Source organism: Sinohyriopsis cumingii, chromosome 4 (genome assembly GCF_028554795.1).
Source record: "Sinohyriopsis cumingii isolate HCF-2022 chromosome 4, ASM2855479v2, whole genome shotgun sequence".
Taxonomy (NCBI): Eukaryota; Metazoa; Mollusca; class Bivalvia; order Unionida; family Unionidae; genus Sinohyriopsis; species Sinohyriopsis cumingii.
The window spans coordinates 47,967,426-47,993,185 of record NC_142964.1 but is presented as its reverse complement, the minus strand read 5'-3'; the positions used below and the strand labels follow the sequence as shown (position 1 = coordinate 47,993,185).

At 40.3% G+C, this 25,760-nt stretch overlaps 1 protein-coding gene across 2 annotated transcripts in view; it reads right to left on the bottom strand.

Moving 5' to 3' along the window:
- LOC149801114 (uncharacterized) overlaps nt 1-25,760 on the bottom strand; it is a 226,401-nt gene that overhangs the window by 8,645 nt on the left and 191,996 nt on the right. Inside the window, exon 2 of one of the 2 annotated variants that reach the window (XM_089954270.1) lies at nt 1,192-1,269. In XM_089954270.1, the coding sequence (XP_089810396.1) occupies nt 1,192-1,228 (37 nt within the window). In that variant the 5' untranslated portion in view covers nt 1,229-1,269. Of the gene's footprint in view, nt 1-1,191; nt 1,377-25,760 lie in introns of those variants that run through there. The other variant, XM_089954271.1, reaches the window with a different exon arrangement.

Below are 25,760 nucleotides of genomic sequence, written 5' to 3'. Positions count from 1 at the left end.
AACAATCTTCACTCTGAAATACTGCGTAACAATTCTTAGAGAAGGCTAACATTTGTTACGATAAGTAATCTTAGTATGTAAAGTTGAATACTGTTTACGTGGTGGATATTTCGAAAGAAAACAAATTCATATCTTAAACAAAAGGTTGAACATTTTCAAATCAACGCTACCTTTGTTATATAGTATGTACTATGTAGCGCAGTACCACATTAACGGAAAATGTCCCATAAGGAAGACGTGTACAGACATATCCCCCGGTTTCCTCAAACATTTTAGGTGTTGGCTAGATCATATCTGAGGGAAATGTATCATGAATTGATACTGTTTACCTTGAAGTCAGCATCTTTACCTTTCTTTTGAAGAGTACATGTTGTTTACATCACACGGAATTGGTTGAATGACTGAGGTAGGATCCAACCTGTATCCATGTAACCATAACGAGATTTCAAAACATTCTTTGTACGAAAGTTTAAAAAAGGTAAAATCGAGCAAGAATGTAAATTCTGAATCAAAATGATCACATATGTTTGATGATATTGCTACAAATGTGACTTACCGTTTGCCAGTTTAAGTCAAATTAACAAACGTTTAGTCCACATTTTTACGCAGAGTTTTATCACGAAAAGTTATTTGCAAGACATATCAAGGATACATATAAGTTTGTTATATGTTTGTCAAAGAAACAAAATGTTCTGGCATTGTAACCACGCGCAATGTTGATTGGAAAGATAGAACATGTTTATAATAGTTCATCTGGCCTTTTATCCAACTCATACAAATGTGCGCCTCTCTTTTGAAGCAGATATGAACAAACGTTTAATACACATACTTGTTAAAGTCAAATCATTGTTTGTTAAAGATAGCTATTTAGTTTGATTTCATTTAGATAGTTTAGCATAAACAACAAGAAGGCGATAATTATATGACACTTACGAATTATAAACTTTAAGGTTGCTTGGAATAATGGGGTTGTTTTCTATTATTACATTTTAGCCCTATCAAGGATGATGTGCACACTTGATCTCTTCCTCTATGTTCTGTTCTTTCTTCTCTTTTGATAATTATGTCTTCTTTCTTCTCTTTTGATAATTATATTTTCTTTACATAATACAAATGTACTGAAGGAGTGGTGGTTATAACATCACGATAACATATTACATTTCTTGTTTTTGCAGAATTCATCATACTTACCAAGGCGGTTATTCTGGACTGTCATGTTGTTATCCATTTTAATACTGATGTTCCAATGGATAAATTAGAATCGTGCACCTAAAGTATAAAAATACAGAAATACTCATATTACTCTGAGAGATTAATTAATGTTAATTTAAAAGTTTCCAACAAAGCTGAAATATATCAAGTCTAACCGTTAATGTACCCCCTCTGCGTTATCATTTTATGAAAGGTATGAAAATCTATTCCCTCTGCATCTTCGTCTCTCTCTCTCTCTCTCTCTCTCTCTCTCTCTCTCTCTCTCTCTCTCTCCGCATTTCTATTCTCTCTCCTTTTCCCAGTTCTGAATTTCTGTTTCGCTCTTCATTTTTTTTTTAATTTCAAAAGACACTTACAGTATTGTGAATTAAATCCCAGATAAACCTAAATCCTAAATGTTCTATCACACGTCCAAAAGTATATAATGTTCCGAATGAATTAACAATAATCTTCAATATATTGATGTCCCAAAAGTCTTGAATTTCTTGCTGTACCACGGTGATATAATCCAAAATGTATTTTAATGAGTTGTCAATAATCCCAAAGTAGTAATTTAGTCCAAATAAGTCTTTTGGCAATCTGTAATTCCAATGACTTTTTTAAATAAATACTTTCTCCCAAAGTTATATCTGAGTCCACTATAAGTGATTCCACAGACTTATCATAAAACATGAATGATACATTTACTCATCAAATCTCTATATAAACATTCTAAACTAGTCAGCCAGGTTGGACCTTGAACTCAATGTTTAGTAAATATCTTAAACACGTGACCACAATCAGGTAAGCCAAAACTCTTCCCTCAATCACGGACAAAGATCGATCACATAATATAAATTAAATATACAATCCTCTTTTTATATAAAATGCCCCAGAAAGTAACGCAGTTAAACACTGACTTAACAATATTGTATCGTACCCGTTATGGACGATTAATCGTCCTGTTCATTTCATGCGTGATAAAACAAAATTAGAAAACATGGCAGATAATAATTGTTGTGTCGAGTCAAATTACCAAAACAGCCGAAACTTTCAATGTAGCGAATGTGAGAAAGTCGCATCTGATTTGTTGCTGGATCTGAAAGAACAATCTGATGTTGCCAAGAAATTAAAAAAAAAGCACGACTGGAGATGTGTTGTATTGTGTGAATTCTCAAAATGCAAACATAGGATTTGATACAAAGATATTATGTACATATTGACGAACAGCCCATGAAATCGGCTGTAGTCGAGGAGCCTTAAGAAGGACAGTGAAGTGTTTAAACTCTACATTACTGTATTGCGATCAAATTTGTCTGCGTCAGTTACAAGAATTATTGAGTAGATGCAATCAGAAACAAACTGTCAGTCAGGACAGGTATGGAGGCTTGATGTATCTGACCAGGTTCTTTCATACGACGAATTGATTTTGTTCTTAACATCGGTAATATGTGTGCAGTGTTATTTGTTATCTGATAATTATATTTTCAGATACAAATCAATAAACTTTAATAAATAATAAACCTTAGCATCAGTTACGTGTTACAGATTAGACCTGCTCCGCTTCGTTGTATGAGATGCTAATAAAACTAACTGAACAAAAAAAAAACAAAAAAAAAAAACATGGAGCACAGTCGTCAAAAAAAAAGAAGAAAAAAAAAAAGAAAATGCATCTGGATGCAATTGGGCGCGAGCAAGTTTTGTTGTGTAAATTATGTTGCCCTGTTGTTCAAGGTTAGGATTTTTGTGCTTGTGGTCGAAAAGCGTCACCTGAACATCACGTGATTATTCTTTAAATGCTATGTAATACAATCATTTAGTATTTCGCATAGCAGCACGTACCTGTATTAAACGTAAAATACAAATACGTAAAATGTTGATTGTTGTTGTTGATCTGGGGTTTAACGCCATTTTTCAGCACAAGATAGGCTATACATGGCGGCCAGTATAACTGGTGGAGGAAGAACCCTGGAAAACCCAGGGAAGAACCACCGACCCACGAGAAGCTACTGGCAGGCTTTCCCACGTACCCACGCTAGCCAAGAAATACGTACAAAGTCAAAATATGTGTAAACGGGAAACACGTTGCTTATGCAGAATAACCAGGAAGAGGCCCGATAAAGCTGGCGATGAGGATATATTGCAATATGATATATTTTCGGATAATTTTGAGAATTTATATTTCAGCTTGGTTAATATTGAAATGTTGTTTTTTTTTCCTTCTATAAGCAAGGAAGGTAAGGTTACTATCGATCTACAATAATGTCTTCTAGAATGTAAATTCAGCCTCCCTCATTACTTCGAAATCCCGTTTTCTCCCTTTAGATGCCTCCTTTAACTCAAGTGTTGCATAGGTTAGGCACGAAGCTGTTATTGTCCTATGGACATTTGATACCATAATAGTACCCGTGACACTGTGTACAAACAGTGTGTATTATAATAACGTTACAGTTAAAACGACGTGTGTTGAGCAACATGATAACTTCTTGAACATTTGTTCCACGTGATTGCACCCAGATACCTGAAGTTGTCATATCATATTATTTTCTTGGTACGGGAAAGAAGAACTTTTTCTAATCATTTAAACACACCCTGTTATGTAGTAAATATTCCTATCAAAGAGTACACTAATAAAGAAATAATCTTTGAATTATTTTGATGTTGTTCTTGCGAATTAACTGATAATCTCTCTCTTTCTCTCTCTCTCTCTCTCGTGATTCTGCTATCCAACGACAGCGCGTGATCTGATTTTCAATCTACATGAATGAGTAATGCTATTCCACTGTGTGATGTGCAGAGATAGCGAATAAACTTGTGAACATAACCGTGTCTAGGGCTTACATCCACCGACAGGCTCCACATCTACTTGGGATGCATCCATCATTATACTCTAAATGGGCTATTCCCAACGTAGAAACCTTCTCAATAGGAACATGATTGATACAAGCAGTGCTTCAGTATTTAAGTAATATAGCTTTTTGAAATAAGATGAACTTGTAAAACTTACTTTTATGAACTGAAGACGAACATTTCAGAAAATAAATAATATAAAATAGAGACAGTGACTGATTTTAGTCCAAAGCATGAGGTAGTGTAGGGCTGTTTATGTTCTGAACCCATGCGCGAATATTAGCCAGGGTAAGGAGTTATCAAAGATAGTCTCTCATTCTGTCTGTCTCTCTCTTTCTGTCAATGTACTGGTCCAACCAGATCTCCTAGTTACTATCCCCACATTATCTGTCTATAAAAGATGCTTACCGTGAAGTTTGACAAAGATTGATGAAGAAACGAGAGTTTTGTCTTTGATGTATTTTGTAGCAAGTGGTAGATCAAGGACCCCCATAAGGGTCTGGTATGGTGTGGATCCATGTCATTCGACAATCCCGACCGCATAAATATTATTAGATTCCCTCACTCCATCAATCTCGTTAAGAGAACTGTCAAATTCACACTTTGACAACGACTGCCTTAAAAATAAGAGTTTTGTCTGAGAAGTGACTTACAAAGATTAATTCCATGAGGACAATCTCCACTCCAGGGACAATCTCCACTACCGAGCGTTTGCGTAGTAGCACTGACTCTATTCAATCCTCCACTCAGACCCCACCAGCGGCTGACCTCCCCCCCATGTGTAAAGAAGATGTTTACCGGAAGGTTTGACCCTAAAAGTGGCCTAAGAAGTTTAGTGTTGAGGAGGTACCTTAATAGTGAAGGGGGATTATATACGGACAATGGGAAAATACATTACAGAAACCCCCTGGGACGATATACGGACAATATTTATACGGACAATGGAAATCTCAGTCAAAAACACCTTGGGACTATATGCGGACAGAAGGTTGGGGTTATATACGGACAATAGAAATGGAACAGTTAAGGTGACGTCACAGTACTGAAGATTCGCAACAATTTAGCAAGGGGCTGACCTCAGTCGGTACCATAAAGAGGGAACAAACCCTAGAACATTTTGGCGGGACATAGACATATATAACACACAAAATACAACATACACACACAAACAACTATACAACCGACTAAAAAAGATTTTAGGCAAGAAAGCAAATTTTTTGCGAGGCATATCAATGGCCCTGAAATGGGTCTTTGGTTCTTCTTCTATTTTCTCCAGTTTTTCCACCTTCTCCTCACCGTGTCAATGATTCTTTTCTTCTTTTTCTTATTTTATTTCTCTGGCATCCAGTTACGGTGATCAAGGGATTTAATGAATGCCAGTTGGCTTTGTTCAGTCTCCATTTGGAGACTTTGGAGGAAGTGGCAACAGGGTTGGTAAAAATAAGGGTAATAATAATGGGGAAATGCCCAACGTGGTATCTCTGTTTACTTCCTAGTTAGATATTGATGCTAATCTGGGTGTGCAAATTGTTAGGTCAATTGCCGATAGTGATCCATCCTCTGGTGAAATTCTGGTTTTAGTACCATCATTAAGTATGACCAGATTATTGTTGGTGGTCCATTCTTTGATTATTTGCCTCTAATGTTTTGATGCTTTACTCTCCATATTTTGCTATTTGCGTTGAAGTATTCATTTGTTGTGCTGATGAGTTTGGCATAGTAGAGGGGGGAGACGGCATGAGGCTTGCCAGGGTCATAAATATTAAAAATGTGAAATAAAAACTGCCCACTATGGATGAGTATCGATTGATAATCGAGGGATGTGGGTTTCTTTGTGGCTACAGGGTGTTGTTTAAATGATGTATTTGGGAGTGAATCACTGAAAAAGATGGCAAAACCACCCCCTCTTAGCTCATTATCTCTCATCGTGAAGTTGCTGGCTGAATAACCCGGGGTTTTGGTATATTTTAGTTTTTTGATGGATACGTGTTTCTTGTATGACTATAAAATCAGGTTTAATTTTAGATTGTTGAAGTTTAATCATTAATTCCGGTTAACTAATATTTAATCCCCGGCTATTCCATTTCCAGAGTAAATAGCGTCTTGCTGACTTTTTAAAGATTGTATATGTATTGTTGGATATAGTGAAAAAAGAAGGAAAGGAATACTAATAAATTTTTTAAAATATATATTTCTATTTCTTTTTAAAAATGTTTTTGGAATATATATTGTTTTGTTTGTGATTAAGTTCTACTTTATTATCGTAGGGTTTATAATTGTATCATTTGATAGTTTATGGTTCTGAGTGGTGTGCAGTGAGAGGATGATCATAACGGGTTAAATTTTTCCTTGTTTGCCACTTTCTTTCAGGAAAAAAGGATATTATTATATGTAGAATTGATGTTATGGTTACTGGACGACAGGAATTCCGGGTAGGTTATTGGCGATCCTACGTGTTTTTGATTTGTCTTAAAGATGTCCCGTTGTGCTTGATATTTGTTGCACTCATTAAATACCTGGTGTAAATCTTCTGGGGTGAGACAATGCGGGCAATTTACGCCTCTAACGTTGTTAATATGGATATATTTTCCGAAACTGCTGGCCAATAATGTATTTCCAGCTTTAATTCTGTTGATAACTTTCTGGTTTTGTTTGTTGGTCAGAGTCGGCGCTTTTATATTCGTGGATACTTCCTTTTGTATGAGGTAAAGTGTGCGACCTTTTGTACTATGGTCTCATTCCTGATGCCATTTCCCTAGAATTGTATTCCTGATTATATTATATTATTATTTGCACCTGTACTGGAGTACGATATGGTTGCTTTCTTGAAGATTGTTTTTAGCTGTTTGCTCAGCATTTTCGTTTCCTGGGATTTTGATACGGGATGGTACCCACATAAATTCGATTATCCTGTCCTTGTTTTCCATTTGTCTCAGTAATAGGTTGGTCTCTTTGACGAAATTGTCGCGACAGGTGAAGATGCCGGATTTCAGTGATTTTAAGACACTTAGCGAGTCACTGATAATTAGTTCTTTGCGAATGTTTGTCGATTTTAGCCATTCTTCTGTGTAAATAGAGCGTTTACCTGGGATTCTAGCTCCAAGCTCTATGTTTTTCCAGTACTACTATAGAGGCTGCTGTTCCCATAGGATCATTTGTTTTTGATCCATTGGTGTAAATCTTAATATAATATTGATATGAGTTTTTAATGTTAGAGAGTATTGTATACCACATCTCTAGCGGTGTGTCATTTTTAGGTCCAATCCTGGTTGCGCTGAAACTGATATGCACTGTGATGCATGTCTATAGTATGGGATCAGGGTATGCGATTTAATCAGCTTGTATGTTTGGAGTTTCAAGTTGTTTGGCTAATTAGTGAATCTTCTTTCCTCCTGGTGTCCCTGGGACTAGCTTACGTCTGAAGGAGATGTTACATTTTGCTACACAGGTCTTGGTTGGGCGTGAGTCTTCATGGATTGATAATCTAGACGCATATCTTATTAATAGTTCTTCTCTTCGTAGACGAAGCGGGGGGATTTCTCCTGTTAAGATTTATATTTCCTCTCTTGTGGTGTTGTTATACACACGTGTGCATATGCGGAGACCTTTTGCATGAATGTCGTCTAGCTTTTTAATAGGTACTACTTCGACTAGGCCAACACCTGGCACCCATAATCCAACTTAGATCTCATTAATGATCTGAATATGATTAATATTGTATCCTGGTTTGTTCCCCAGTTTAATCCTTTAATGTTTTTGAGGAGGTTCAAGTCAAGGCTACATTTTCTAATAAGCTCCTAGATATGCTATTTCCAGTTGAGATGCTAATCAAAGTATATACCTAGGGATTTGGTGACTTTTTCGAATTTAATTTGTGGATTTTGAATGCATAGGATTGAGTACTTTATTTTGATCTTGGTTCTATGTGTAAATATAATTCCTACCGATTTTTTCTTTTGAGATTTAGCAACCCCATTTATCAGCCCACTTTCCAATCTGATTTATTTTCGATTAGATTTAATTTATAATTTTGATGCAGCAGGGTTCTCTGCCCTCCATATACCGCTGTCGTCTGCAAATTGGGATAAATGTATTTTATTGAGGTCAACAGCGCGCTGCAAATCATTAATCATAATATTTAAGAGGGTAGGACTTAGGACACTACCTTGTGGAGTGTCATTTTCTAATACGTGGTTGTCCGAATATTGGTCCCCTATTCTTGTCCTAATTTCTCCACCGGTGAGGAAGGTAGATATCCACTAGTGCCGTTGATACCGTAGTGGTTTAGTTTCGCGATTAGGCTACTTGTCCGCACTAGAACGAAAGCTTTCTCTAAATTCAGGAAAATCGCTATTATATTTCGGTCGCATTTCCTTTTAGCGTTAAATGCTAATTTAACACTCCATTCCAGCCGGAATAACTGATCGAGAGGAGACCTTTGTTGCGAACGCCGCTTTGAATTTTTGAAGTTAGGTTTTTGCATTCAAAGTGATGTTTAAGACTGTTGTTGATCATAGGTTCTGTCACTTTACATATATGGTCTGTGAGGGAGATTGGCCTATAGGAGTTTATTTCTGTTGGGTCTTTTCCTGCTTTTGAAATTGGAATAACTATTCATTCTTTCCACCTGTTAGGGATTTTGTCCGGTTTTCCAGGAAGTGTTGATTAGGTCCAGCATTATGGTATCATATTTTCCTGTAGGTTCTTGTAGAATTCGTATCCTAGGTTGTCTTCGCCTGGTGAGGTTGTTTTTATTTTTCAGGTCAGTTCTCCATTCATCCATGGTAAACTCTAGGTTTCTGTGCTTGGCAACATTCTCTTTTCATCTGTTCCTAAAAGCACGCTTTTCCTGCTTTTCCCGCCTATGACATTGACAGCCCTCCTGGTAAGCCGGTTCTGCTCGCTATGTGTCCACTGCCTGAATGAATGAATGTCTAGCAAAGTCAAACAAACGAAGTTCTTATAGACACACTTCTATTTGTTTAAACTTACTAACGTATAATTGTCAATTAAATTAGTATATCTTTGACTGCTTGTTGTTGACAGTGAGTTATGGCAATCTTTATTGTCTAAGATTGCATCCCCGTCTGGTGACAGGCTTTCCCACAGGATAAGGTCTGCTTCTTCGGAAAGAGAAGAAAAACTCTTTCGTGTCTACACGGCAGTCGACAAATCCTCTGTCTTGTTCATGCTGTTGTTGCTGCCGCTCTCTCTGTTCTCTCTGTTGTTTCTGACGTCTGTACTTCTCCGTCCATTCTTCTTTCTCCCTGTTAATTTCCTTTCTGAAGAGCTCTTCTATCAGGTCTTCGGTCACTTTCAACCTTCTGATATCCTCTATCTCTTTAGGCTTCGGTATCAGGCTTTGTCCGACACGACGTAAATTCACGTAAGCTTCGTTCAGCTTGGCTTTTTTTAAGCACATCTTCATAGGAGGATGTTTCAACAATGGATGGTTAGACTAGAGACTGCCTAGCTTATATGGTTCAAGCTTAAACGCGACAGAAAAACACCCCTGCAATGTTTAGAGTCGAAACACTATGATAGTTTGATTTGAGGGTGAGGAATAGAGAGAAGTCAAAGAGCATGTATCATCATAAAAATTGGAAACAAACGATATACTCATTTTTTCAAAACACATTTTTATGCAAATGACTAACAACCAACAATTAAAACAATTAACAATCAAAATAAAACAAACATTTTTAAAAAAATAACAATCTATTTTTGACAACGTTGTGAAGTGAAGCTAGATTTCCACTGATGGAAGTCGTTGGGCCATTGATGTACACTACGTTTCCTAGCTAAAGACAAAAGATAACCATAATGGTCACAAAACCATTGATCTACTTTGACATTGTTTCTTGATGTGTGACGATCAAAATAATTCACTAAATATTTTAAAGAATAACCAACAGTTCGTTGCTGAAGAAAATACACACAATATTGTCCGCACATCATGGAATCTGTACTTTATGATTTCACTTTATTGAATCGTGTCGTCTGGGCATTCCTTCTCATAAAGTCAATGATGTCGTCTTCCAAAGGTGGCAATCCATACGAATCAAAATACTCCACACAAACCTCTTTAGGAAAGTAGACGGCTACCCTGTGGGCTCCTGGAAGATTACTGTCGTCCGTGTTGATGACATAAGCTTGATGGTCTTGAGGATTGCGATGAGGCAGTTCATCTTTAACACATGATTACAAGAAGCAGTGTATGAACTATGATTCAAAAGGTAATAAAGTTCCCAGATATCCAGTTTTGTATTTTTTTTCTTTCTTGTTTTTGTCTTCACAGGCAATGATAAGTTATCAATTCAATCCGAACGTCTTGCTTGCAAATGTCTGACAAGTAACCGTTTTTTCGCTTCTTCTTCACACTCTGAGCCAAGAGAGGTTCGATGTGAAAGATCTTTAGAGTCATCAGTGGAGGAGAGGAATGATCACGCAAGTCTTTATACCATTAATGCAACACGGCTTCTTCCGAGATGAGACTCCAAGCTTCGTCCAGATACTGGTCCAGTTTGTCTTCATGACTCAGCATCAGACATTTATCGTGCTGAATGTGACTGGAATACTCGTTTTTACATCCATAGCAATCTTTCTTCATCAATTCCGTAATCTGCCAGATATTTGGCAAGACAGGAGACTAAACGTTGTTCTTATTCTGGCCATCTGGACTTCATCACTATGTTCTCTTCCTCTTTGTCATGGGTTTCTACTACCACGGTATCTTCCCATTCCATTTCCATAGATTATCCACCATTCGAAGAAAGATTACAGTCTTCCATAGCTTCTAATAGTCTAGACTGACTTCTCTCAAACTATTGACTTCTGTGGTATTGTCGAATTTGGCATACAATATGACATTCACTGTCTCGTCTGGAGCTTAATCAAACTCAATTTCCACAGGAATCTGACCGGATTTTATAGGGTGGAAATGTCCCTTGTAACTGCCTAGGTCAGGAGTGAAATCAAAAGGACAGAAAGCGTAGCCTCCTGTATAATTGTTGTACGTTAAACCGTGACAGGTGCTAGTTACTAACTGTCCGGTGGCTTAGTACAGGGATGAATACGATCTCAAGTAATTCATCTCTTTACCAAACTTAGGTTGGAAAGGACTGGTACACAAGGTTTCAACATCACGATTGACGTCGCTTTCCTTTACTTCGAAGTGCAGAAAGTTGAAAGGATTTTTATTGAAGGCTCCGTTAAAGGCCGAATCCTTGACGATACCAATGATTAAACATTTGGGTAACTGTCCTTGGAACAGATGATCTACGATCATGGAATGATGTCCACCTGGAATGGTAAAGGTTTTCACTACCACGCGTCGTATCAGATACTTGGCGGTCGTTCTGCTCAAAGTGTGACAGATATCGTTTCCCACTTAAAGTAACACGTCCACGCATCGTAAGAAGAGCCTGCCGTCCTCGATTTTGGTTTTGGGATTGTCATTAGCTTCAGCCAACAAACGGAAATCGGTATCTGCTGAGATTCAGTCTCAAGCGTACATCTACGGCATTCAGCAAATTCTTCCCTTGTAACTACATGTCCAAATGCAAACGATCCATCAATTCTGAACTCTTCTTGTTTATGATTTCGTCTCGTCGCTCGACAAATCCATCATTCTCGTTCGATATTTTGTCAAATTGTTCCGTCTCGTCAGGGTTTCATAACATGCAGGCATTTAGATGGGTGTTCTTGGCGTCTATTCCGTACGTCAGGAGATTTTCCAGATAGGCACGGTAAGGGTAAGTATACATACTGCTACTGACAAATTTGATTTTCATGTACAAATCCACTGACCTTCTTTCTCATCGACCTGTATAGACTGTCCTTCGTTATCTAGAACTTTGACTTTCAACTTTTGAACAGCTGTTAAGATCAATGTAATCTTCGGGCTGTCCTTTGATTTCAAACTCGATGGGAACTGAATTCGTCAAAGATGAAACTGGGTGAAATTCGACAAATTGGGATTCTTGCATCGTCATCATGGTGAGTATCATGGCAAAGAAATCCAGTTCCGACTTGGAACAACGCAAGACTCTCCGTCCATCATATATTTGTCTCTGTGATTTAATAATCAAAAACGTCTAAGTCTCGGTCAGTTCTTCTTTTCTTAGTCTTTCTAGCTTTATGAGTATGAAGGCTTCTGAAGGGGTGTTTTCTTCGTCGTCTCTTTTTGCCTTGTCCTTGCTGTAGAGTCAGGGAAGCAGGAATACCTGACTGACTCGGCAGCGTCCAGGGCATTTATAGGCGTTTCTCGTCCACCCAAAATCTCTTTGTCATTTTTTCAGCAAGACATTTTTGCCTTCTATCAATAATGCTTCTTTAGGTTTTTGTCTGTCGATGATAACATTTTGGAGAATTTGTTTGCCTTGCGTCAATGCGGCATCTTTCATAGTGTGCAATCCTCCTGCCACCATCGGTTTCAAAGCTGGGACCACCGAACGAAGGGTTGATTTCAGCATATCTCCTAAACCATGTACTCGCTGTCGAGCGACGCCTTGGTACACTGGATACATGACTTACGAGTTGTTACAGAATCTTCTTTCGAAAATGGAGCTTCACCGTGACTTTACCTTTGGTGATTATAATATTTTGTCCCAGATCTCTTTTTATAGCAACGTTGACGGTGTCAAAATACGACTCACTGACTGGTAAATAGTCAGGATGTACAAGTTTACGGTGAACGTGATAGATGTCACACCACATTGTACTCCAATACTGCGGAATACACAAAAATCAAATTGAGTTCTTGGTTTCGTTCTACAGGGGAACGAAAATGTTTCACAAATTTCGAGTTGTCGTCAATGATTGGCATTTCTCTTATGTTGTTGACATCCTTGATCATCTTGAGTTCCTAACCCAAAATGTCGTACAATTCAGGGCAAAATCTAAAACCTATATTTTTTCCTCCCCATCAAATTTCATCAGTAGGCGACGAGCCACTATATGGTACTCGATGGTAACAGGTTTGTTCAGTTTGGCCAATACTTTGTCAAATGCTACATTGAATCTATCAGCAATCGCGTTCACCAGATGTTGACCGCTAAAATAATAGCATGAGTTAATTTTAAACTCACAGGTGTACAATACAGGAACAGTGTTGATTCGCAGTGTGACGACCAATTGTGTAGTCACTAACTAACAAACCACACGTCGTACAGAAGTCTACTCTTGTACCAAGATTTCTTGGTGTAAAAGATTTTGGTAATACTCTGACTCGTCCGTTTGAATTCGGTGTATTAGGATCACCTTGTAAGTAGAATCATTGGCATCCAAAAGTATATGAATCTCACGCGATTCATCAATGTCTGACCAATGTAACGCTTCGAAATGAATCAGTGCTCTTATACCCTTCAGTTACCAGTGGTTCCAAAATCGGAGACGTAACGGATGTAATTGTTCTTTGCGTTGAGCTTGTAGTTTCACCAGCTCTCGGTAAATGCATTCTCTCAACTCCGCAGGCACACCACGAATATTCTTATATTCATCCAGAGATTACTGAGCCGGAGACCATCGAGCATATTCCAGGTAAGCCGAACCTTTTTGCTCCCACTGGTGTAGTGACTCACCACAAATGAAGCACTTGAATTTATCCCCTTCGCCCAAGTAGAAAAATCCGGATCTGGCTAATTCTTTGGGGATAGGTCCTCCCAGATATTTAGGCCATTTTCCTTGGAAGATCTGGAATCGACTTTCGAAGTTGCAGTATTCAGGCAAACGCACAGGGAACGAATATTATCCTTTCACAGGCCAATTTCCATGAGGGTATGGTGAAATCCTCAGCAGTTTGCTGCTCATTTTTGGATAACATCCGTAGGGTGGTAGACGCGTGGTCTTACGAGGAGGTTGATATTGACAATGAAAAAAGTAGAGTCCATGATAACGAGTGGCATCCCTTTCGCATCCGTCAGGTTTGCCAGGCACATCATCACTTTCCACGGTAGATGTAGTGGTAGTAGTAGTAGTCATAGCAAAGTTCGCATGATCGTTGAGGTCACAGCGTACGGCAAAGATCTCATCGCAATGCACAGCATCGAACTCCATTTTAGAATCACTGAACGTGAATGATGTGTGTTTAAAAGGATTCATATTTCTCGCTTGGTCTTGGTAGTTACAATGAACTATCGGTCTTGAATGTAGTCCCTTTTTATATACTGACCAATATGGACGTGACCGTAAGAAAAATGAAGTGGTTGGGAAGCCGAATTCGCTTCTGGTACACGATTTGATACACTTTTTCCAAAGGCCGACTGATGATTTGGTGAGTGTGTAAACATACAATCTTGTGCGGTTCGGAGTTGGTCACTTTAAAGTTTCCATCCTGTCCAGACGGCAAAGCTTCTTTCAATACGCCTAAATTCACCACTCGACTGGTGCAATAACTGAGAGTCAATCCTTTCACTTTACACTCGGTGTATACTTCTCCTTGTTGGTCCGGGTATTTGCAGCCGTAATTTTCAGGTCCGCTACTAGCAAAACTTTTAATCTTGTCGTCGGGGGGTTCTTCTGTCCAGGCTCCTAAACGGTCTCCTTCGATGTCAGGGTGACGGTGACCCAGGCGATGGATATAAAAGTATCTGTAAGGGTCAAAGTACAGTACGCGATCTCCTAACAGTTGTAAAGTTTCGTACAATTTTAAGCGTTAATGGGCTGTCACGTAAGCCGCAACAGTTGGTATCCCAGGTCCAGTGCTTTGAACAACTCCACGTTGACCTACGTTCCCATCAAGGCGCGTTCTTCTTGAGTGTGCTGACATGATCGGTCTTGGATGCACGTTTCGGCAGAAGTACCGCGCAAGGGTAACATCATTTTTTTTTGGAAATCGTGAGCTAAACCTGGATGGTACAAATCCAAGAGAGGCAAGACTTTATATTTAATCAATCCTTCGTATTGTCAAATGTTGTCCAGGTCAATGTGTTTTGTTAGCAAATGTGGGTGCCGTGTGGGAAAGCGACAATATCTGCACACGTATGGATATAGCGAACACACGTCCATGTATTTGATTTCATATCCTGTCTCGTTGTCAGCGTGGTACAGCAAACAGGTGGCAATCGTTCGTCCTCTGTTGAAACTGTCCCATGGGTTCAAAGGGTACACCAACTTGTAACTGTCCACGAAGCGTTTGAACTCGGGATTTGTTTCAAACGGTGATCGTACTCATGTTCCTACATTTCCACCACTGTTCTAACGTCAACCATCGATGACAAGTGACATTGAACAAATCTTCCATGGTACGTTGTAAAAACTGATTTTTGGTGCCACGTTGAGGGTAGCAGGAGGTACATCCGTGAAATAAGCCTCCGTTAAACTCGTACATGATCTTTGGGTTTTCTACGTTCCAGCCATCCACCGAATACGATCCGTTGATCTTTTCGCCTCCTCCGTTTCGCTGATGTTGAATCCATTTATCTTCCTTGTCGCACAAGTAATGTAGCCAGCTTAGGGCTTTGACCGAGTACTGACGTTTGACAACGTTGGTGGGTTGATGGCTGATGACAGCCAGGGCGTTTTCGGGCATGAATCGTTGGTGGTACACTAAGATTACGCTTTGGCAATGGTGCAGGCTTCTTTTAAAGGATCGATCTCTGCGTGCTCCATGAATAATTCTCGAAATTTTCCACAGCAACGCCGGAAAATATCCACGTCAGAACGACAATTCTTTAGCATTTCTTCGTGAAAGTCGATAGGTTTCGAGGAGTGCGTCTGGTACCAAGCGTAGAAAGCTTCTCGTTGTTCGGTACGCATGTTGTCGGGGTCGTAGTAGTGAGCATCAAGCAAATGGGATAGAACTGCGTGTTGATTGGCTTTGGTACTGAAAAAGTGCGGAAAAAGCCATTGGCCATTTCTGTCATTCCAAACGTTTTAGGCATTCGACTCAATGGTAGCAGGCAGAACTAACAGGGTTTATAGGCCAAACATCCTTCACATTTCGATCCACAATACTTTTGTTGCTCTCGATTATTATAGCCATAGTCACATTTCTTGCAATAATAGCCGTGTCCCAGGAATGCAGTGATGCTGGTAATGGCATCGAAATGTTCATCTTGATGATAGACGTAAATATAATTTCCGTCTTTTAAATATTCGCCTCGAAACAACAGAGGTCTGCACACTTCTTGAGGGCGTATTTTCAAGGTGTAGCGTGGAGCCAGGAAATCTTAAAGTTTTGCTTTTCTTTGGATACACCTGCTTGCTGTAACAAGAATTCCGCTTTTCTTCGTGGTTTGGTCCGGTTCGATTTTTGAATTGTTTTCCAAGATTGTTTCCATTCTATCGTGTCGTTCTTGTCAGCATAAGTTCGTCCCACCACGTTGGCATGGACTAATCACATCTGGTCTTAAGGATTGTTAATTTGAACAAGGTTACGCTTGATGCTACGAAAGTTGTCCACCAGTAACACTTTTTTTGCGTTGTCCGGTCCCTTGGGGAAGAGAATAATGGGTCATGTGCATTGTCGCTGCTCCATCCGTGATGTGAAACTTGTCGTTAGATTGTTGCACGTGTTGAATCTTGTCGATGACTTTGGAAGGTGACAGTTCTGACGGTCTGCTAAAATCGATCCTAACGGGGGACTACAAACTGTCGTGATGAATGGAAAGTCTCAAGCGATCATCTTCCTTGGCTTCACATTGTCGTTTCAGTGTGGTTAACAAAGAATCCCACACCTTGATGATGAACCCTGCTGCTTTCTCTAATGGTACGTCGGACTTGAAATCTTTAAACTTCACCGTGTGCGTATAAGCCGCAGTTCTAAATTTTGAAGAGGAGCGCTTTACCGTCTCTCGAATGTGGTAGTACTTTCCAGGGTTTGCCAATGGTGGCGAACTTAAGTTGAGTGTAGACTCTCTGGGTCTGGATTCTAGCTCACACATGTCATCTTCAAAATTGCTGGCAAGAATTTGTGCCAATACTTTAGCTCCTGTACGAGGCGAAAAGTCATGTTTCTTACTCTTATTTTCTTCTCCTTTCTCCACGACATGATGCGATCGTTTCATCTTGACTGCAACAAGTCAAATGACTACATTTTAAACGCCATGGTTCCCTATATCCATGTCAGACCAGTATCTTCGCCAGTATTCATTTCATTCTCAAACCGACCTGAACGTTGGAAGACCCCACGCAGATCGAACTTCTGATTAGAGCTTTGCGAGGTGTCATACGAAACGTTTCTTCAGACAAGCCGACGGACTACCCCCCTTCTTTCGAGATAAAAGTCAAGATACTTGCTATATCTGTATGAAGAAAGGACATTGGTCTTCAGAGTGTCCCGACCGTCAAAAAGCAAAACAGGTGTCAGAAGAGACAAAACTAAAGATACCTGTTATCATTGTCAAGAGAAAGGACATTAGTCTTCAGAATGCCCAAACAAACAACAGGAGCAAGAGGAAAAGAGGAGAGCAGAACAGGAACAAGAGGTACCTTCCCCCAAAGAAGAATCCAGACACGTCCAGAAAGAGAGAGAAAAAAAAGAGAAGAAAAGAAAGCGAGGAGAAAGTGACGAAGAAGAGTAGGAAAAACCTGTGAAAGTGAAGAAATTTTAAAAAACAGAGAGAGTGAACAAAGACACAGAAGAAGTCTATGAACATTTTAAAGTGTTGTGTTGTGTTGGGAATTGGATTGTAAAATTTGTACCAGAATAGACCAGACAGAAAACGTAAGTGTCGCTTGGTTTTGATCTTTTAGAATATGGATCTATAGGATCATTAGATAATTTACAAATTAACGTTTGTAATCCTGTCACACATGTAGAAAGGTCACATGAAACATCACTTACAAGATTTACAAAATTACCGTTTGCAACCCGTATACGCATTATGAAAAATGGTCACGCAGACATTATCTAGATCATTTACAAAACTATTACCATTTGAAACAATTTACTCATATGTAAAGTTATCACAGGAAACATCATTTACATCATTTATATCCTTCACACATTATGTTCAAGGGTTACGTGAACCATCATGGAGATCACTTTCGAAATTACCGTTTCTAACTCCTTCTTACATTATGTAAAAAGAGTTACATGAAACACCATTTAGATCATTTACGGTTTATAACCCTTTCATAAATTATAATAAATACCACATGAAACATTTAGATCTGACACTAAGTGGCAGGATGACGTAGGCGCAATCGGGATTTTTGCTTAAATTTATAAATGATATTTCAATGGATTGAAATAACGCTAATTAGTTGGCAATGCGACAATATATATGTAAACACGTATGTTAGTTGGCAATGCGACAATAGATATGTAAACACGTATGTTAGTTGGCAATGCGACAATAGATATGTAAACACGCACCATGTTAGTTGGCAATGCGACAATAGATATGTAAACACACACCATGTTCCCTGGTTACTGAGCTTATTTGATCAATGGCCATCAGAGTTCCCAAATATAGTGTCAGCCTCTTTGCTAGCGCTGTGATGTTTATCTGCGTCAATCTTCAATGTACTAATTGTTGATCTGTTCAAGAAATCATCAACAGAGGTAATTTTAAAGACGTTTTTTTTAATCATTCAGCATTGTAATCAGTTACAAAATATATATTGTTACGTTCAGCAGTCATATTACAAAGCGAGGTATACCATACTTAAACTATCGGCCATGTTTGAACCAGTCCACTAGCAAGGGGTGTTCCTGACATCAATGCTATGTAATGTGAAATATGCATTTGCTGTGATGGCAATCCTCACAACGATGAATACTCTGTGTGCAGGGATGTGCATTTTGTAAGCAGCTGGCAGTCATTTCTGAGTCTAAATACTTTGCTTTGCTTTCTTTTAAATTGGTTCACGTTCAAAAACTTTCGAAACTATATTGCCTTTGCTCTAAAATGTTATCATTGTTACTACTTTCCTGACTCATCCTATATTTTCTTGTCCACCCTATAAATATAACTAACAATAACAAAACTTGTTTAAAGCAATAATTTTTTTGTTGCATTTTCTGAATTTGGGGATTTGTCTGCATTTTGATGTCTTGGGGACTAGTCTGCATTTAATGTCATGGGGAATAGTCTGTACTTGATGTCATGGGGACTTGTTTGCATATTGATGTCATTCTCATGTAAGCCACACATTTATTAAAAATTCTAAACATACGCAGCAGTAGTGAATGGGGATACTTTACGGACAATGGGAATTAGCATTAAAAACACCCCTGGGACACTTTACGGACAATGGAAATTTAACATGGCGAAAAATCGTGGGACACTTTACGGACAAGGGGAATTAACATGGGGAATAAATCGTGCGACACTCTACGGACAAGGGGAATTTAACATGGGAATAAATCGTGGGACAATCTACGGACAAGGAGTATTGAACATGGGAATTTTTTTTTTAAAAATTTTTTTAAAAAAGGGGTAGGCAATGGAAAGGCTATCTCTTTTCGAGAAATATGGGGGCCCTGAAAAGGGCCTTTGGTTTATGTTAATATGCCCTTAACATAAAGGGCATTTGCGACATCTTCTTTTCCTCAAACTTCGTCTTACAGCAGGGCCATACATCAGAGTCCTCTTGAGGCAACCTTGTCTCTCTATATAGACTCTTCTTATCCACAGGCTGCTGTTGGTCCTGTGGACAACGGTCCACTTGGATCGGACATACATGAGCATGTCCGTCCTGAACATCATCGTTGACACAAGGGTTGAAGATTCAACGTCTGTCCACATGTTGAGGCTCCGAGAATAGGTGAATCAATGCAGTGAACGGCGCTTATTTATAGGGACAGGAAGGATTGAAACGGATTGAGTTCATTCACCAATCCGAACACGCGTTACAGAATTCAGTCAGCCCGCATCCAATCCGAAGAGAGTAGTCTGTGACGTCACGTAGTCTATATAGATTCGCTAGCGCTTGTGTGCAGTCAATCTATGCGACAGTGATTCAACATGACGGAAACTCAGAAAAACGATCCATTGGGGTGCACCAGCAGGGGAGACTGCCCAAGGGAACTCGGACTTACTTTCAGAAGAGGTGAACTGGGATTTTGTGGATTTTCTCTCCTCGCAAGAATTTGTTCCGGAACCTTCGTTACCTTCTTCATTACCGCAAGTGGAAAATTTTAGACAGAGACAGAAAGAAGAATTGGAGAAATTTATACAAGGACAAAAGGAAGCGGAACAGGCTTTTCTCCTACAGCAACAGCAACAAGAAGAAGAGGTAAGAAAAAAACAACAGCAGCAACAGCAAGAAGAAGTAGCAGCAAAGAAACAAGAGGGTGAAAATCAAACGGTCACGGTACTGTTGGACATTTTAGCGGAGTTAAGAAGTCTGAAACAAATGTATCAGACTTCTTTATCACGACCGAAGAGAATACGACCTTCCCGAGCTAAACACGTCAACCCTGTGACTAAGCCTACCGTACCACCCTTAGTGATTTCAACCCAATCATTATCAACATTACGCAGTCCAGAAGTAGGCCTTGGCCGTGGCAAAGGCATAAGGCAGTTAAAGTTGATTGCTTAAACTCACCCTTTCACCATGAAGAAAAAAGGCCCTTTTCAGGGCCACCCACATTTCTCGAAAAGAAATACAATTTCAATTTGCCAATAACTCAAAAAAAAAAAAAATAAACCCCACCCATTTTACCCTTATAGTACGTGTCTGTGTATGAGTGCGTGAGTGTACGTTCTTATTTTAAAATCACAACTCAAAGACACTTACCTTTTATCATTCATTTATTCTTTTCTCCATTTTTTACAATCCAATTCACAATTCACCACAGAACACTTTAATAAAAAGTTCATTGACTTCTTCTTTCTCCTTGTTTAGTCTCTCTGTTTTTTGAATTTCTTCACCGTCTTTTCCTCATTTTCTTCCCTTCTTCTTTTTTTCTTCTCCTGTTTCTTTGCCTCTTGTAAATAGAATTGTCTTTTTTCTTCCTCTTCTTCCTCTAAAGAATCCCTCTCCTCTTTCGAAGAATCCCTCTCTTCTGAAGAATCCCTCTTTTCTTCTGACTCCTCTTGTTTCTTTTTTGGGCAATCTGGAGACCAATGTCCTTTTTCTTGACAATAATAACAGGTATCTTGACTTTTGTCTTTTTTAGTCCCTGTTTTTTTTCTTTTTTGACGGTCTGGACACTCTGAAGACCAATGCCCTTTCTTCTGACAGATATAGCAAGTATCTTGACTTTTATCTCTAAAGGAAGGAGAGTAGTCCGTAGGCTGGTCTGAAGAGAATTTTCTAATGACCCCTCGCAAAGCTCTGACGAAACGTTCCATCTGGTTAGTCTCTTCCATCGTTGTGCTCGGCTTGAGAGTGAAATGAATAGTGAAAGGACAAGACACACACCCTTTTATATACGCTGGTCTGCCATGACTATAAAGTAGTTTATGGTGTTTGAACTTGAGTCATTTGACTTTTTGCTTTCAAGATGAAACGATCCCATTCATTCGAGAAGAAAGAAGAAGAAGAAAGAAGTAAGAGGCAGAAACGTGATCTATCGCCTCGTACCAGGGCTGAAATCTTGGCACAAATTCATGCCAGTGATTTTGAAGAGGACATGAGTGAACCAGAATCCGAACCCTCTAAACCAAGTCCACCACCCTTTGTCAACCCTGAAAAGTACTATTCCATTCGAGAGACGGAAAAGCGCTCCTCTAGAAAATTTAGAACCACGGCTTACAAATACACGGTGAAGTTTAAAGATTTCAAGGCTGAAGTACCGTTAGAGAAAGCAGAAGTGTTCATCACCGAGGTGTGGGATTCTTTGCTCACCGCACTCAAGCGACAATGTCAACCCAAAGAAGACGATCGCTTGAGACTTTCCATACAACACGACGGTTTGAAATCCCCTGTTTGGATCGAGTTTAGCACCCCTGCAGAATTGGCTGCTTCCAAAGTCATGGACAAGATTCAACACGTACAACAATCTAATGATCAGTTTGACATCACCGATGGTAAAGCCACACTGGACATGACCCACGTCTCTCCTCCTCAAGGGACAGGACGCAAAAAGATGTTATTGGTGGACGACCTTCGCAACACTAAAAAGAGTCTCGTCCGAATTGACAACCCTCATGACCAGATGTGCTTAGCCCGTGCCATCGTGGTGGGACGAACCTATGCCAACAAGAACGACACGGTAGAATGGAAAAGAACCTGGGACACTATTCAACGTTCCGACCGAGCCAAACAACGAAATGAAGCAGAACTCCTGTTACAACAAGCCGGACTGCCCAAAGACACACCCTGCGGCATTCCTGAGATGCAAAAATTGCAAGATGTCCTAGCTCAACGCTACACCTTGAAAGTGCACCCTCAAGAAATGCGCGGACCTCTATTGTTTCGAGGCCAAGATTTTAAGGACGGAAAATACATTCATGTTTATCATCACGATGACCATTTCGATACCATTACCAGTATCACCGGATTCCTAGTATACGGTTATTACTGTGAGAAATGTGACCATGGTTATAACAATCGAGAGCAACACAAGCATTGTGGATCGAAATGCACAGGATGTTTGGCCTCTTCACCCTGTCTGAGCGAAGAACCAGTGCCTTGTTCCACTTGTCTGCGCACGTTTGTCAGCCCTGCCTGTTACCAACAACATTTGAAGACGCAAGGTTCACAGAAAAAATGCGCTTGTCAACTCCTGAGATTGTGCTCTACGTGTGGACAAGGCATACGTACCAATAGTGTCAAGGCACACGTATGTTCAGGAAAGAAAAAATGTCACATTTGTCACCACATCGTGGACTTGGAACACCAATGTTACGTGCAAAAATACCAACCCCCACCAGAGAAAGAGGACGGTCACAAGAAGAAAGGCAATTTCATCTTTTTCGATTTCGAATGCATGCAAGAGACTGGCATTCACATTCCTAATTTCTGCGTGGCTCATCGAGCGTGCGAGAAGTGCATTCAAGAACCTATCTTCAGTCATTGCCCTCACTGCAGCAAGATTCCTGGAGGGCGTGAAAAAATCTTTCGGGGACCGAACACGTTAGCCGATTTTGCCCAATGGGTCTTAGACCCCGTCGACAAGACGTGGAGCCAAGAGGACATCGAACGTTACGGAGATTGTCATCGTCATGCCACGGTGATGGCTCACAATTTCTCCGGATACGATGGACAGTTTCTTTTGAGGTACTATACGGAACAAGGCACCGAGCGTCCTAAAGTGACTTTGAACGGAGCCAAAATCATTTTCATGCAAGTGGGACAAGTACAGTTTAAAGATTCGATGAGCTATTTGGCCATGCCTTTGAGTCGAATGCCTAAAACGTTTGGAATGACAGAAATGGCTAAAGGGTACTTTCCACACTTTTTCAATACGGAAGCCAATCAACACGCCGTTCTACCCCATTTGCCTGAGGCTCACTATTACGACCCCGACAACATGCGTACCGAACAACGAGAAGCTTTCTACGCTTGGTACCAGGCTCACGCCTCGGACCCTTTCGACTTTCAGGAAGAAATGCTAAAGTATTGTCGTTCCGACGTGGACATTTTACGGCGTTGCTGTGGAAAATTTCGAGAACTGTTCATGGAACACGGAGGGGTCGATCCTTTGAAAGAAGCTTGCACCATTGCCAAAGCGTGTTCCTTAGTGTACCGCCAACGATTCATGCCTGAAAAGACCGTGGCTGTCATCAGTCCTCAAACGACCCACTTTGTCAAACGTCAATACTCGGTCAAAGCCCTACGTTGGTTACATTACTTGTGCGACAAGGAAGACAAGTGGATTCAGCATGCCCGCAACGGAGGGGGCGAAAAGACCATCGGAACGTATTCGGTCGATGGCTGGGACTTAGAAAACCCCAAGATCGTGTACGAGTTTAACGGTTGCTTATTTCACGGATGTCCCGTTTGTTACCCTGACCGTGGCACTAAAAATCAGTTTTTGCAACGAACCATGGAAGACTTGTACCAGGACACTTGTCAGCGACGCCTAAAGTTAGAACAGCAAGGATACCAAGTGGTGGAAATGTGGGAACACGAGTACGATCACCGTTTGAAAACCGATCCCGAGTTTGAACGTGCCGTGGAAAGTTACCAGTTCATGGATCCGCTGAACCCGAGGGATAGTTTGTACGGAGGAAGGACCAATGCTACCTGTTTGCTGTACCAAGCCGACGAAGAGAAAGGAGAAGAAATCAAATACTTGGACGTGTGTTCGCTGTATCCCTACGTGTGCAAATATTGTCGCTTTCCCGTAGGGCACCCACAATTGCTGACGGAACACATCGACCTGAAAAACATTCGACAATACGAAGGCTTGATCAAGTGTAAAGTTTTGCCTCCCACGAACCTCTACCATCCCGTCTTACCTCACCATTGTCAAGGCAAACTGATGTTTCCCTTGTGCCGTACTTGTGCCGAAACGTGCAACCAAGACCAAGCTTGTCAGCACAGCCAGGAAGAACGGACCTTGACGGGAACCTGGGTCAGCGTAGAATTGTTCAAAGCTTTGGACATGGGATACCAACTGTTAGAAGTGTACGAAATTTGTCACTTTTCCAAGACACAACAATACCACAAGGGTGACCCCAGTCAGAAAGGCATTTTCGCCGACTACGTGGATGCCTTTTTGAAACTGAAGCAAGAAGCCAGCGGCTATCCTTCCTGGTGTCACACTCCCGAAGACCAAATACAATTCAAAGAGAAATACTACGAACAAGAAGGCATCACTTTAGACCACATCGAGAAAAACGAAGGCAGGCGATCGTTTGCCAAAGTGATGTTAAATTGCTTGTGGGGTAAAATGGCACAACGACCGTGTTTACCCAAGACGGAATATTTGACAGAACCTTCCCGCTACTTCCAGATGATTCACGACAAAACCAAATACACGAAACACGTGGACGTCGTTCGAGAGAATTTGATCTTGGTCAATTACGAAGAAGATCTGGACTTTGTACAAGACGACCCTTTTGGAAATGTCATCATTGCGGCTTACGTGACAGCCCATGCTCGCTTAAAATTGTACGAAGCTTTAGAACTGTTAGGGGAACGCGTCCTGTACTTTGACACGGACAGCTGCATTTACATCCATCACCCGATTCAACATCACCCTAACATCGAAGGAGACGGTTTAGGAGCCTGGACAGACGAGCATCCCGACGACAAGATTCTAAGTTTCGTCAGTGGCGGTCCCAAAAATTACGGCTACGAATACCGTGACAAACAAGGAGAAGTGCACACGACGTGCAAAGTGAAAGGACTGACTCTGAATTATCGTACCAGTCGAGTGGTCAACTTTGGGGTATTGAAAGAAGCCTTGCAATCGGGAGAGGATGGAAACTTTAAAGTGACCACCTATCAACCGAACAAGATTGTACGTTTACCCACTCACCACATCGTCAGTCGACCTTTGGAAAAAGTTTATCAAATCGTGTACCAGAAGCGAGTTCGACTTCCCAATCATTTTACCTTACCGTATGGACACGTTGGTATAAAACACTGGTTGTAAGAGGATAGTCACCCACCAGAAAGATGACTTCGCCACAGCAAGAATCGAGTGAGAAACCCGATGAGAACTCCAAGTTCAAACCCTACCATTTTCCAGTCTTCTTACCTGACAATTGTTATTGTGCCCGTCGATTGGACACGTTTCAGAAATGGCCTACGGATAGGGAATGATTACCTTCTTCGCATGTTTTAGCTAGAACAGGATTTGTCTATTTGGGACCTGAGTCAGGATTGGGATACGAGGTACAGTGTTTCGCTTGCGGACTGAAGTTACGAAT